Source organism: Empidonax traillii, unplaced genomic scaffold (assembly GCF_003031625.1).
Source record: "Empidonax traillii isolate 1590-97213 ecotype Southwest subspecies unplaced genomic scaffold, ASM303162v1 scaffold132:size1788729, whole genome shotgun sequence".
Lineage (NCBI taxonomy): Eukaryota > Metazoa > Chordata > Aves > Passeriformes > Tyrannidae > Empidonax > Empidonax traillii.
In genome coordinates, this window is record NW_020955325.1 from 660341 (window position 1) to 674096 (window position 13756).

At 46.2% G+C, this 13756-nt stretch overlaps 1 protein-coding gene across 2 annotated transcripts; it reads left to right on the forward strand.

Annotated features, from left to right (window-relative positions):
• Positions 1–306: 306 nt before the first annotated feature.
• Positions 307–7592, forward strand: AHSA1 (activator of HSP90 ATPase activity 1). Of its 2 annotated transcripts, none has more exons than XM_027883667.1 (9): positions 307–493; positions 796–986; positions 1136–1218; positions 1864–1981; positions 3611–3699; positions 4046–4180; positions 6076–6177; positions 6716–6767; positions 7186–7592. In XM_027883667.1, exons 1-9 carry the CDS (start codon positions 414–416, stop codon positions 7356–7358), a joined length of 1023 nt encoding a protein of 340 aa, XP_027739468.1. In that variant the 5' UTR covers positions 307–413; the 3' UTR covers positions 7359–7592. The 2 variants fall into 2 exon arrangements, with proteins under 2 accessions (XP_027739468.1, XP_027739469.1); XM_027883668.1 differs by having other exon boundaries at positions 356–493; positions 801–986; positions 7186–7582.
• The last annotated feature ends 6164 nt before the right edge of the window (positions 7593–13756 follow it).

Below are 13756 nucleotides of genomic sequence, written 5' to 3' on the forward strand. Positions count from 1 at the left end.
TCTCCCGCCGGCCGCAGCGCGGCCCCTCCCCGCGCCACCACTATTGGTCCCGCCGTGCCCCGCGGGCCACGGTGCCGGACTACCACTCCCAGCGGGCCGCGCGCGGCGGTGCGGGGCCCGGGCCGGCAGCTGGGCTCGGCACTCGGGGAGCCGTGGGCCTGTGCCGAGAGCTGCGGGCCTTTACCGAGAGCTGTGCTCCGGCGGGGACGAGCCGCGACGGGACGGGAGCCACAGCTGCAGCCTCAGCTGTCGGCGGCGCGGCGGAACCAACACACCACGCGGAACCAATAAGACAAGTGTCGCTCCGCGGGGGCGTGCCGGAAAGGCCCTGGGCGGGCGGAAGGCGGGAGGCGGTGCGGCCGTTCTAGCAGCTTCCACGGGCGGTCGGAGCTGAAGCGGCGGTGCCGGTCCCGATGGCCAAGTGGGGGGAGGGAGACCCGCGCTGGATCGTGGAGCAGCGGGCGGATGCCACCAACGTCAACAACTGGCACTGGTGAGCGGGGCGGCCGCGCTACGGCCTGCCGGGGAGGCCCGGGGCCGAGGGGTGCTCCCGGCGGGGCCCTGGGCAGGGCCGCCGCCTTCCCTCCCCTTCCTGTGCGCTGGTGCTGAGGCGGGGGTGTCTGGGCTGATCCCCCGGGACGTCCCCCGGCTCCATGCGTGTGTGGGGGTGCCATGGGGAAGGACTCTGTGTGTGTGTGTTGGAGCGGGGCAGGGAGACAAGGACCAGGCAACACTGGATGGTCCCGGTGTTTGCTGGCCTGTTCCAGATTCTCACCCTGTCTGCTTTTCCCGCAGGACAGAGCGGGATGCTTCCAACTGGTCCACGGAGCGGCTGAAAACTCTTCTCCTGCCTGTCAGGGTGGAGGGTGAGGAAGGGGCTTGTGAGGTAACAGAAGTGAGCAAACTGGATGGAGAGGCCTCCATCAACAACCGAAAAGGGAAACTTATCTTCTTCTACGAGTGGGCTATCAAGCTGGCCTGGACTGGTGAGTGATGTGCTCCCCTCCTGTTTCAAGGTCAGATTCGTGTATAATGTTAAGGATAAGGATACTTATCTCATTTTGGAAATAATAATAAAAGTTTGCTGTTACCAGAGTAAGAAGGGTTGATCTGCACAACGTAATTGTCATTGCAGGCACTTCAAAGACTGGAGTGAAGTACAAAGGTTATGTGGAGATTCCTAATCTCTCGGACGAAAATGACATCGATGAAGTTGAGGTAAGCACAACTGAAGACTAATGCTGCTGGCTGTATGGCTGTTCTAACAGGAATATTTACAGCATTAATATTTCCTTCCATGTTAGTAGACATTGCTGAATTTAACAGAATCAAAGAATGGTTTGGGTTGGGTGAGATCTTTAAAGATCACCTAGGTCCAACCTCTCAGCCTTGAACAGGGACACCTTCCACTAGCCCAGGTTACTCAGAGCCCTGTCCAACCTCGTCTAGGACAGGGATGGGGCATCCATAGTTTCTCTGAACAACTTGTTCCAGTGCCTTGCCACCGTCACAGCAGACAATTTCCTTCCCATATTTAATCTAAATCTAATCTCTTTCAGCTTAAAACCGTCATGCTTCGTTCTCTCGCTGCACTCTGACAGAGAGTTGCTCCACATCATGTTGTATCTTTATCAAATTATTCCTGTCTTCTAGATGTAAGGGCTCTGTAGCACATGAAGGTATTTAGGTACACAGCCTGTTATTGTAGGCTGAGACAGGTGAAGTGGAAGGTGAATAAAACTGCATTGCTGATTGTGAAAGTTTAGCTGAAACTAAATTGAAACACATCAGCTGTGATGTTGAACTGAGTAACAAAAGGACTGTGCAAGTATGGCATTGTTAATACTTGTCCTTGTTGTTTAGATCCTTGTCAGCCTTGCTAAAGATGAGCCTGACACTAACTTGAAGACGCTGATGAGGCAAGAGGGTGCAAAAAAAATTAGAGATGCGATGAAAACTTACATCAGCACTCTCAAAACAGGTATGTAACTGAGAGGGAGAAGTGTTATGGGAACCCATATGGGCTAAAGCTAAAGAAAGGATGGGGGTAACAAGAGGAGTTCCTCTCCCCATCTCAACAGGAAGGTGTCAGAGCAGTAATAGCAACTTTTCTGTCTCTTCGGAAATTGTTAGGATTTGGCAAGAAACTCTTCTGTGTCTAGACACTGTGGCACAGGTTTAGTGGTAACCCAGTAATAAACAGTATTTTTGGACTTATGTCTTAAAACTGAGAACGTCCTTCATGTGCTGAAGCTGAACTATATAGAAAATAAAGCCAGTAAAATGTGTTTGCTACCCCAGTGACATGGTTACTGCCTGTGGCACAACTGGGCCTTCAGTTTGTTTACTCCCTTGGAAGGCAATGTCTTCTCCAGTTTGTGTTATTTTCTTTTTTGCCACACTCATAAAGGCATCTAGTGCTACTTAGATTTTAGAATATCTGGTGTCTGGAAATTGCTCAGCAGCTTTTGTTGGTGTTATTTAATGAGCTTTCTCAGCAACTGGATCAAATTTCTTTTTTTTAAGTTAAATCTGAGTCTAGCAGTTGGAGTTAAATCACTGTATCTTGGTTAAGTTTGACTTTCCTCTCAAATACAGGCTGAGAACTCACAGTTGCTTTTTATATTGATTTACCTATATTACACTACATGTGCTAGATATGCTGGGTACAACCATCACTGATGGCTGACTTTCTAGGATCAAATTTCTGTATGCTGATTTTTTTCAGGTGTTGTAGTGTTCAGGGTGGGAGATGCAGTCACCCAGTGGAAGATGAGAATGTCAATCAGGAAAAACTGTATGATCTTGTGGGCTGTAACAAATAAGAGTAGGTGGGAACCAAGTATTGTGGGATACAAGGTTATACACATGATAAAATTCTACTGTATAATGGAACTTTGTCAGTTTGAACAGATGAAGAGAAAGGAGAAAAGGCAAAATGTTATATAATTGGTAAAGGCAGAAGTGGCGGAGCTGGAAAAAAAGCAAACGTAATTCTGAACGAGTCTGAAGATTCTGGTGGAGTTACAAAATGCTAGTGCTGCTGGACAGGGCATTGGTGAGACAGTCCCTGCATTTCCCTGTGTAGTCCTGTCATCTGGTGTCAAAAAAGATAAATTGAAGAGGGAGCCAGAAGTAACTAATCTCTACTACAACATTATGAGAAATGAAGAGCCAATCTAAAGAGAAATGGAAAAGCTTGGTTTGGTCAGACAAATACTTTTTCTAGAGCAACAAGGCAAAAGTACTGAGATGTGATTGCAATTATATTAGAGAGAGAAGAAAAGCTACAGAAGTCTAAGGCTAACTAACATTAATGCTAGAGCAGCATGTGGAAGATGGTGTGTCTAAGCTACCAAGAGGAGGTAAGTTCCTAATTGTTGGGGTAGATAGATTCTGACAGGGCCTCTGGTGGAGCATAGTGAGGGCAAGAATAATTAATTGCTTGTAAAAAGAGGTCTTTTTCCTTTTCTGGAAACTGTTTCAAGTCATGGATGCTAGCCAGGAGCAGGGGGGAAACCAGGAAACCCTTTTTGATTGTGTATTTCAAAGAACAATTAAAAGGTTTACTTGATCTTTTGTTGGCTTCATTGGCACATTTTCTTTCCAGAATTCACCCAGGGCATGATTTTGCCCACAGTGAATGGTGAACATATGGAAACAACACCTCAGGTGGCTCCTAAAGCAGAAGACCGCAAGGTAAACAAAACTGTGCAAACATGCTTTGGGATCTGTGAAGAAAGGTACATGGTATTAGATACTGGGGCTTACAGGAGCAACCTGTGTTGTGTATAGGCTGTATACATTCAGGAATTGGCAATCTGTGGTATAGACATGACTGTTTCCATTTGCAGGACATGATGTTTCTTCCAAGCAGAATGATAAATCTCCCTTTTGCACTCGAATATGGTTGTATCTAATTGCGTCCTTACAAAAAACCTAAAAGCCTTTGTTTTTTCTCTTGGATATGTGAACCACTTACTGATTTTTGCTTTTTTCGTGAAAAAAAGTGTGTGTGTGTTTGTTTTGCTTGTTGTTTTGTTAGATGGCTGCTAAGAGCAGTCCTGCCGCATCGCAGTCCAAATCCATAGGAGTCAAGATCCCTACCTGTAAGATCAGCTTGAAGGACACCTTTTTAACATCTCCTGAGGAACTGTACCGGGTATTCGTTACTCAGGAGGTAATGTTTGGCTTCTTCTGAGAGTTGTTCTTTACATACAGGAAGTTCTTCCTAAGAAGCTTCCTAAGGCATTCTGTAGGACACTCACAGTCCATGAGGACGGAATAATAAGAAAATTAGTCTTCAGAGGAGGTGGTTAAAGCTTGTGTATGCATCTTTTCACACAGCTGACAAGGGGATTAATGTCAGCCAGAAGCCAGTTCCAGGCTGCTGTCAGCACCTATCCGTAGGTGTATCCCTTATTGCATGTGGCCAGTTCACTTGGGATTTATGGTTCTGTGCTTGTGCTTTGGTTTTGTTTTTTCCTTTTAAGGTTAGGTGGGTATTAAAGTGTACTTTGGGGATAGCTTTCCCTCTCCTGCACACTATTACATAGTTTAGGAAGAGAGACTACCATTGTGCAATTTAAAAATTGTCTTAGCCTTTTGTTCCTTCTATTTTGATAAGGAAAACAAAGGAAAAAATATTATCTTTTTTTAGATCTAGGTTTCATTAAGAAATCAACAAAGTAAGTCCATGTGTGACTCAGAACACTGCATAGAATTGGAAAGCTAGGGGTTCCTTCCCCTGGGCAAGCAGAATTCTGCTGTAGTGCCTATAACCTTGCTTTTCTGGCCAGGGCGGGGTTTCTGTGTTTTGTTGAAGACCTTACATTATTGACTCTCATAGTATCCTTCTGTACAAACCGTCCAGCACACGGCTGGATAAACACACCATGCAGTGGGTGAGCAACTGGCCCACAGGTTGAGCACAGAGGGTAATAGTGAATGGGGTGGCATCGGACTGGTGAGCTGTCACTAGTGGGGTTCCACAGGGCTCCATCTTGGGCACTGTGCTCTTCAACATCTTCAACAATGACTTGGACAAAGGACTGGAAGGGATACTGAGCAAGTTTGCAGATGACACAAAACTGGGAGGAGCTACTGACTTCCTGAAAGACAGGGAGGCCCTGCAGAGAGACCACAGCAAATTGGAGGGCTGGGCAATCACCAAACGTGAAGTTCAACAAGGGAAAGTGCTGGATTCTGCACCTGGAATGGGTCAACCCTGGATATTCGTACAGACTGTGGAATGAGATGCTGGAAAGCAGTGTCATGGAAACGGACGTGGGGGTCCTGGTCAGTGGCAAGTTGAATATGAGCCAGCAGTGACCTGGCAGCCAGGAGGGCCAACCATGTCTTGGGGGGCATCAGGCAAAGTATCACCAGCCATTCGAGGGAGGAGATTGTCCCGTTCTGCTCTGCCCTGGTGTGGCCTCACCTTGAGTACTGTGTGCTGTTGTGGGTGCCACAATGTAAGAAAGACATTAAACCATTAGAAAGCGTCCAAAGGAGGGCAACAAAGATGGTGAAGGGCCTTAAGGGAAAACCATACAAGGAGTGTCTGAGGTCACTTGGTCTGTTCAGCTGGAGGAGAAGAGACTGAGGGGAGACCTCATTGCACTCTACAACTTCCTTGTGAGGGGAAGAGGAGGGGCAGGCACTGATCTCTTCTCTCTGGTGACCAGTGACAGGACTCCAGGGAATGGTCTGAAGTTGTGTCAGGGGAGGTTTAGGTTGTATGTTAGAAAAAGCTTTTTCACCCAGAGGGTGGTTGGGCACTGGAGCACCCCAGGGAAGTGGTCACAGCATCAAACCTGACAGAGTTCAAGAAGTGTCTGGATGATAACTCTCAGGGACATGGTGTGACTCTTGGGGATGATCCTGTGCAGGCCTAAGAGGTAAACTTGATGATCCTTGTGGGTTCTTGCAACTCTACATATTCTGCTCTACATACTCTGTAGTTTTGTGACTTACCTCCTCTTCCAGAAATTTTTTACCTGGATGGGAGGCATTAGGCAAAAAGTTTGTAGGCAGATAATGTCAAGTAATACAGGTCTCCTGAATTCTTTTCAGATGGTCCAAGCTTTCACCCACGCACAAGCCACCTTGGAGGCCGATAAAGGAGGCAAGTTTCAGTTGCTGGACGGCAGTGTCACAGGAGAGTTTGTTGACCTAGTAAGTACTAACTAGTGCAGATGCATCTTGTCCAGAGGCAGCCTTTGTAATTTTGAGGTATCAGTTCTGTAGCAGTGCTTCTGTCAGCTAACTGTGGAGTTCTACCTGGTGCCCAGTAGTTGTCTGTAACTTCTGTGGCCTTTGAATCTTTCCTAATAGCATGGATTAATAGATGGGATTTCAGTCTGGGAGAAAATCTGGCCACCAGTCATAGATCTGCCCTACCTTGGTATGATTTTACTTATTTATTAAGGGTTGGAGGAGTGTTAAAGATAGTTTAAGATAGACCATTTTCCTCTTTGGCCCAACTGCCACTAAAGTCTTCTGCACAGGGGCCCTGTCTTGGTGTTTGCGGCTGTACTGTGGCCTACCTTTCTAGAACACAATTGAAAAGGACACTTAAAGTCTTTTTCCCTCTGTCTTAATGTGTTTCTCAAGTGATCTCTAGGACTTCATATCAACACAGTTCCAGTTGTTTTTCTATTAGACTGCAGGACTTGCAAAAAATTACTACGCAGTCTTTCTCTCTCTTGTCAAGGTTCCTGAGAAGCAACTTGTTATGAAATGGAGATTTAAATCTTGGCCAGCTGGTAAGTAGTCAAAAAATGGACTATGGTGTTAACTGCCCTTGCTTGTGTTTGAAGAATTCCAGCCCTGTTTGCCACACTGTATTCTGGCTCATGATCAGGGAGCACACGGTGTTCTGGGAGCTGCACCAGTGTCATCTCACCTTCCTATCCCAGACTGTCATGTCTGAATCATCAGCCACTGTTTGGAGCAGTGACCAGGGCTTAGGAAGGATGAAGTGGCAGCTTGCTCAGCTGTGGCTGCAACTGCTTTGAACCCCATGAAGAGGGAGCCCTCTCCTCCCTGTGTTTCTAGGGAAGGCCTGCAGCTGTCATAAGTAGATCCTCTGGGAAGGATCCTCAAGAGTCTTTTAAATGCAGCTCGTTGGGGCTGTCTACACTGTACTGCACACTGCTGACAGATTTGCTTTGGTTCCTCTAGGGCACTTTGCAACCATTACCTTGAACTTCCACGACAAAGGTGGTGAGACAGAGGTGTGCTTGGAAGGCAAGGGCATTCCTGCCAGTGAGGAGGAAAGAACAAAGCAAGGCTGGCAGCGCTACTACTTCGAGGGCATAAAACAGACATTTGGCTATGGCGCCCGCTTGTTTTAATACCGGTTGCTGGGAGGCTCTGCCTGAAGACTCTGCCACATGGACTGATAAATTTCTCGCCTGTTCGTTTCTAATCTTGGCCCTGCCGCTGAGTAAAGTGGGATGACAGGTGATGAGGAAGGCTATTGAGCAGCACCACTTTCAGTCCCTCACTGCTTTGTGCATGTCTCGTGCTGCAGGGGATTCTCTTACATGTACATACTTCTATTGCTAAATAAACCTAACTTAAAAAAACACTGCGGAATTTGTGTCCTCAGATCAGCTTGAGTTCAAAGGGTCGGTCGATAGACTGAGGGAGGGATCTGTCTGGAAAAACACCGATCAATGAGGAGTGATGATGCCAATGTGATTTACTCCTCGCTTCTGGGGGAGTAGAGAGCATGAGCTTGATGCAGTTTTTAGTTTGGAGCAGCTGCTCATTTTCTCTCTGCTTTTGATCTGCCGCTAGTAAATGTTTCAAACCCTTCCCATTTCTGAAGGGATTTGTAATCCTGTTCAAGCTGTTCCTCTTCTCCTTGGCACATCCCCTTCTTCAGCACAGTCCTTTCTTACAGTTCCAGTACTCTGCTCTACAAGAATGACTATCCTTTAGCCATCGGATGTCCAAGACAATCAGCAAATCACTGCTAGGGAAACTCCCGCCTACAGAATGGTTCTAGCAGGTTGTGGGGCCCAGGGTCAGCTACCTCCAAGTGCTTCAGGCCAAAGCAAACTACTTTACAGGAATAAATTCCACCCCCTATTTAGAGTACAGAGTGCAGTATTTTTGGCTCATCCCACTTAAGCGGTTGCTTTAACTGGTGAGGAAGAGAAACTCACTTGTATTGTTTAGGGGATTTCTTAAATTTTTCTTTCATTTTTTTAAAATCTGAATGGCATATGGTGACTGCAAGGAGACAAAACTTCAAAGCTTGTTTCAAAAAACCTCAATATAGTAGTTTGAGTTGCCTTTTAAACTAAAAAGAGCATTTTGCCTGTTGTGTTCATTGCTCCAAAGTGCTCAAGTGTGAAAAATTAATGATAAAGTGTGTACAGGCAGATATCAAGAGTGCAGTATGGAACTAAATTCTGGATGGTGTAACTCATCCCTGTGAGCTGATCTGTGACAGCAAAGGAAGTTTTACAAAGTGCAGGCACCTGTAGATATGGTAGAGCTTCCCTGTGTCTTGCAGGGCTGTCTTCCCTACAGCACTGCCTGGCTGGGAAAAGGGAAGCAGGTGTTTTGCCAGGAATTTTGTGCACAGATGACCTAGTGTACACATCTGGTAGGCCGCGAGACTGTAGCATGATACAGGCACGCTGATGTTACTGCACAGCATGCATTTTTGGTTTCCTGCTTGGGAAATCCTGGGCAGGAACATGGGAAATCTTTAAACAGCAGGGCTAGCGAGGGAGTTCACAGCCAAAAACTTTGGTAGGAGAAGAGCAAAATTATTTGAAAACTGGAAAAATGAGCTCATTCTAAGTTAACTTGAGGCAAACCCGACAGCTGAGTCGCAATGTCCTGTCTGTGCTTCGGCAGCTGTGCTGTGGGAGCAGCGCTCGCCTGCTGCAGGCTCTGCTGGCACAGCTGGGCCAGGGCAGCAGAAGGCAAGCCCCGCTAATCACCTGCTGCTGGAAGGTTAGGAAGTGGGACAGGAAGGCAACTGAAGTGGAATTTTAATTGCCTTCCTTTCATCACAAGCAGGGTTTACTTTGGGCATCCTGCTGCTACTCTAATAGGACACGCTTTGGCCTCAGCCAGCAACCCACATTCATGGGGCTCATGGACTCAGGGCTGCTTGGAGGCTGTTTGAGGGTTCTTCCAGCAAAGCTGACTGCCCTGAGCTATGCTGGTGCTGCCCCAGCTGGCTCCCTGCTCTGCGGGCTGGAAATCACCATTCCCACAGCAGCAGAACAGGCTGTGTAATGTGGCCATGCCTTGGCTGCTGTTCACATGTGCACCTCTTGGTCGGACCCGCTGGCAAAGGAAAGCCTGTGCTAAAAGGGCGGGCTGTGCGCTCGTGCACCGAGTGTGCCATGACGTGCCAGCCCTGTCGGGCACAGCAGCGGTAATTAGGGCCTTACACCGCTTCAGCCGTTTCCTTGGCAGAGGAGATCTGAGCTTCAAGTCATGCCAGTGAAGGTCCCTGCATGACATCTGCCTGCTGCCAGCAAAGAGACACACTCCTTCAGCTACAGATGACATCTGGTGCAGCTCTATGATGCTAATGAGAAACCCCAGACCTTTGCTTTACTTGGAAGTGTCAGGAGAGCCAGCCTTTCATCTATATGGAGAAGGGAGGGATGTGTATAAGATGAGGGAGAAATGCAAGGTCCAGTATACTCCAACCCACAGGCTCTTTAAGACTGAACTAACACAGGATAAGAGGGAAGCTCTTATGAATTAAAGAGAACAAAGGTTAAAAAAACAGAAAACCGAGATAAAGTATGACTTTTTCACAATGATGAGGTCAGAGGTGGATGCTCACTGGCTATGCCTTTATGAGGCACACAGAGGAGGTAAGAAGTAACCATCAAACAACAAACTAAATTGGTCTCTGGACACATTTAGTGAATTTTGGAATTTCTTGCAAATGGTGATTTGGTGCCACTAAAAGTTTTCATGGATTCAGAACAAGAGTGGAAGAAAATCTTGCAAGAATAAAACAACCAAGGGCTATTAAAAAGAACAACCTTCTCATTTAGCTCAGAAACTGTCTTGGCTACCAGCTGTTGGCAAACAAGGAAAGTACTTCAGGGAAATAGTGTGCTTGTCCTTCTCTTTTCCTTCCTAGTCACTCACTGTTGACTGCTGTCAGAAACTGGACGTGGGTTTAGATGGAGCTGTGCTGACTCGGCCCTTCCTCATGTATTTTGATCACTTATATGTGTGACACTTCTATGGGAAAATTGGACCACAAATCAGAGACTGAAGGTCTCCAGCCTAAGCAACAATTAAAACTGCTTTGAAACATCATCCCAACCCTACTTCAATGGCAAAATGGGAAAAACTTAAATGTTTTTTTAAAGCAAAAGTGAATATAGTTGGTTGTTTCCAGTATTACAGGGCCTGACAAAGTATCCTAAGAAACTCACTTGGGAAAGTTGAACAACATTTCAGAATTCAATGAGGAGTGGGACTGGGAAGAGGAAGGGAGGAAAAAAGTGAAAGAGGTGAGGGCCAAGAGAACTAGATCAATTTGTTACATCCATTAATGAAAAAAATACAAATGCAGTCAGTAACCTATAAAATACCTGACTAATCAGTGAAAAAGTAACAACCAACACACCTGTATCATGGCTACATCAAGCACAACTCATATCAAGCCAAATTAATGATTTTCTTTGGCAGAGTATCTGAGTTTTATTAAGATTTTAGGTAATACTTTATATAATATTTTTATTAGTAAATAAGGGAAGGCCTAATAAAGATGTAATGAATGCAGTACATTTCAGTATAGATAATTGGTAACTTAAAAGTAAAAAAAAAAATTACATCATCACTGGAAGACAAGTTTAGGGTCGAGAATTATCTTGACCAAGTGGAAAAGTGCAGCCAGCAAGGCTACAGCTGAAAAATTGCAGCAAGTGTATGTTTTTTTTCCTTTTAATTTTCTGCTCAAGAGAAGTTGGCAGCTGTGTGCCACCAGCACACCCAGCCCAGAAGGCTACTGTAGCCACACAGTGGGGTGTGTCCCTTCGCAGACCAGAACAGGGGTGTCTGAAATGTTTGTTTTGTTTCCAGAACTTTACTTTTAATTCAAGGTCCACAGACCATCACAATCACACTTTGCTCTTGCCTAGGTCAAGGCCAGGCCTTGGAGTTCAGGTCTGCTCCATAGGCTTTGGCCAAACTCTCCTTGCATTATCATCCCCTGCTCTCTCATTCCAAAGCAGCTCCTTCTGGGCCCAGCTGGGGTTTTTTTGTGTGCTTTCCAAGAAGCAGATTACTGGTGCAGGAGCCCTGAGAAAGAGCAGACCTAACAGAATATTTGTTGCTGTAATGAAATTTCACAGTCATCCCTGAGAGATCGGCAGCACTCACGCCACCTGTGCCTCAGCAAAATCTGGGCGTGGCCCATTGTATGTGCAGAGAAACTCATCTTCAAGGGAGATGCCAGGGAACTGGTGCAGCTGAGCCACACCGAGCTCCAGTCCAGGCTGGCAGACTAAGACAATGCTGATGGCCAGCAATGATGCTGGTTTCATGTTCAATGCAGTGGGCAAAAGTGCAGCCTGAGACTCTGCCACAGACTCACTGTGTGATTTCAGGTGACATCTCCAGGTCTTCAGCACCTGATTAGTGCACAAATTCTTCCTGCTTCCATTCTCTGGCTGTGGGATTTCTATAGCCCAGGAGTTTTGCAGCAGGGCTCAGCATCCAGCACCTTGTTGCATAGGATAAAGGCACAGGACCTTGTTGCATAGGATAAAGGCACGTTAAAAGGCAATCACTAAAGGACATCACTAAATGTTAGGCATGTAACTGCTGACTGCCCCTCCAAGGAAAGAGTGATTTTGTCTGAGAAGCCTGGGCTCCATGCAGTGATGTTTTGGATGTTGTAGAAGACCCGCGGGAAGCTCAGAGTATCCTTTCACTGAGAGGACTTGTCTGCTGCGCCCAGGTAGAGGCCAGCAATGGTGCCAGGCAGCTGTGGAGCAGAGTCCCGTGCTGGAGTAGCAGATAACCCTTGACAGATGTGCAGACATCACAAAGCAAAAGGAGCAACAGAGAAGGAGGGAGAACAGCTGGAAACAGCAAGATCTTGGAAGCGGTCATGATTTATGCAGCAAATTAACAGCAACTAGAAGTTGTGATCCCTGGAAAGCTTTGCAAATCACCCTGCTATAATTAGCTGTTGGCTCTGGAGGTGGTTTGCCAAACCAGTTTTCCAGCTGGGATGATGCTGGGTTTTATTTTCCCCCTGCTTCCATGCTCAATATCTGCCTAAAGCAGTGTGCTGGTGTAACATCAGCCAGTACCCAACTCTGGCCAGGCTCACCATGGAATAAAACCTGGGGCACACATTTGCTTTTCAGCACTGACCCTGATGGCCTTGTAGGAGGCTTCCTTCCCTGTAAGTAGAACTTCACATATCCCATGGCTGTGGTGGTGGGCTCCAGATAGTCTTTGTTACCTGTGATTTTTGCAGCCAGACATCACTAAATGTAAATCCTAAGGGAAGGAATCAAAGCCATCAGGGCCCCAACTGGCACTGGGAACCCCAGACGTAGCGTTCAACATAGTGTCATCCCTCTCAACCAAAATAAATAGCATAATATGCTCCAGTTCCAACTGAATGACATCAGCATGACATATATATATATGAATGTGTGTGTGTATATATATAAAGTGCTTTATCAGAATAAAGAATTCTTCTCTATGAAATTTTGTAGGAATAAAAGACATTTTATATATACTATATATAAAATACCCACAATAAACCCAAGGAGTAAAACCTTAGAAATTCATCACTTAAACAGCAGTGAGCTGGACAGAATCTTTGATGGGATATAAAAATAAACACTTGCTTAATGTCTGCTTTTCTCACAGTGCTCTGCAAAGCCTCCCGGTGTGTAAGGTGCTTGTATGAGGAACAACACTGCTTCTTGTTTCTTATGCTCCAGTTCACGCCTATATTGTCCAAACCATAGAGGCAGCGAAGCAGAACAGCTACTTGGCTCTCAACTACCTTTTGTGGGGGAGGCGGGGAGTGGGGGGGGTATCAATGCAAGGAATTTTTCTACTTGCCCTTAGACAGGAACTCCAGTTATTACAGAAATCATAGTTTCTTTTCTGAGGGTTAGACTGGTTGACATAGCCAGTATAAAGGGGAAGAGGGTGCAAAGCCTGAGTAACAGGCTTTATTGTAAGAGCACTTCCTTAGAGAGTTGCCAGTCTAACAAATAAACTGGCTGAGCTTTTGCAAGTTTCCTTCAAGAAAGGCTGTTTGCAGAAGTCCTGCTTCCATGCATGGGTCCAATACCAAACACTAGGCACATTCAACAGGAGGCTGTTTTAAAGAAGTCAGCACTGATGGTAAATAAACTCCAAGAGTCTGATGATGTTATTGATGATATATGGTATGGGAGAGGAAATACGAAGATGCTGTGCTGAATGACAGAAGATAACAAGCTCACCCTTCCATGGCCTCGTCTGCTCAATTTGTTTGTTTCCCATACAAAAGCCTCCATGTCTCTTGACGAGACACTGCCCCCCCCCTTGACCACCTCTTTATGACCTACCTCTTTAGCAGAAACTAGCGAGCGAATGACCATTTTGACTAGGAACATGAAATGATCACGAAAATTTTCCAGGGTCTATGTCTCCATCCGTGCTTATTTGGTTGTCTTCCTTATTACCACTTATGTAACACTGGTCATCTCAAACTGCGTACCTGTGGGGAAAAGGACAA

Excerpts from the sequence above, each read along its gene's own strand:
- AHSA1 (XM_027883667.1), top strand. The coding sequence starts at position 414 with ATGGCCAAGTGGGGGGAGGGAGACCCGCGCTGGATCGTGGAGCAGCGG. Across the intron at positions 6,178-6,715 it reads CAGGAGAGTTTGTTGACCTA|GTTCCTGAGAAGCAACTTGT; the intron begins GTAAGTACTAAC and ends TCTCTTGTCAAG. Across the intron at positions 6,768-7,185 it reads ATTTAAATCTTGGCCAGCTG|GGCACTTTGCAACCATTACC; the intron begins GTAAGTAGTCAA and ends TGGTTCCTCTAG.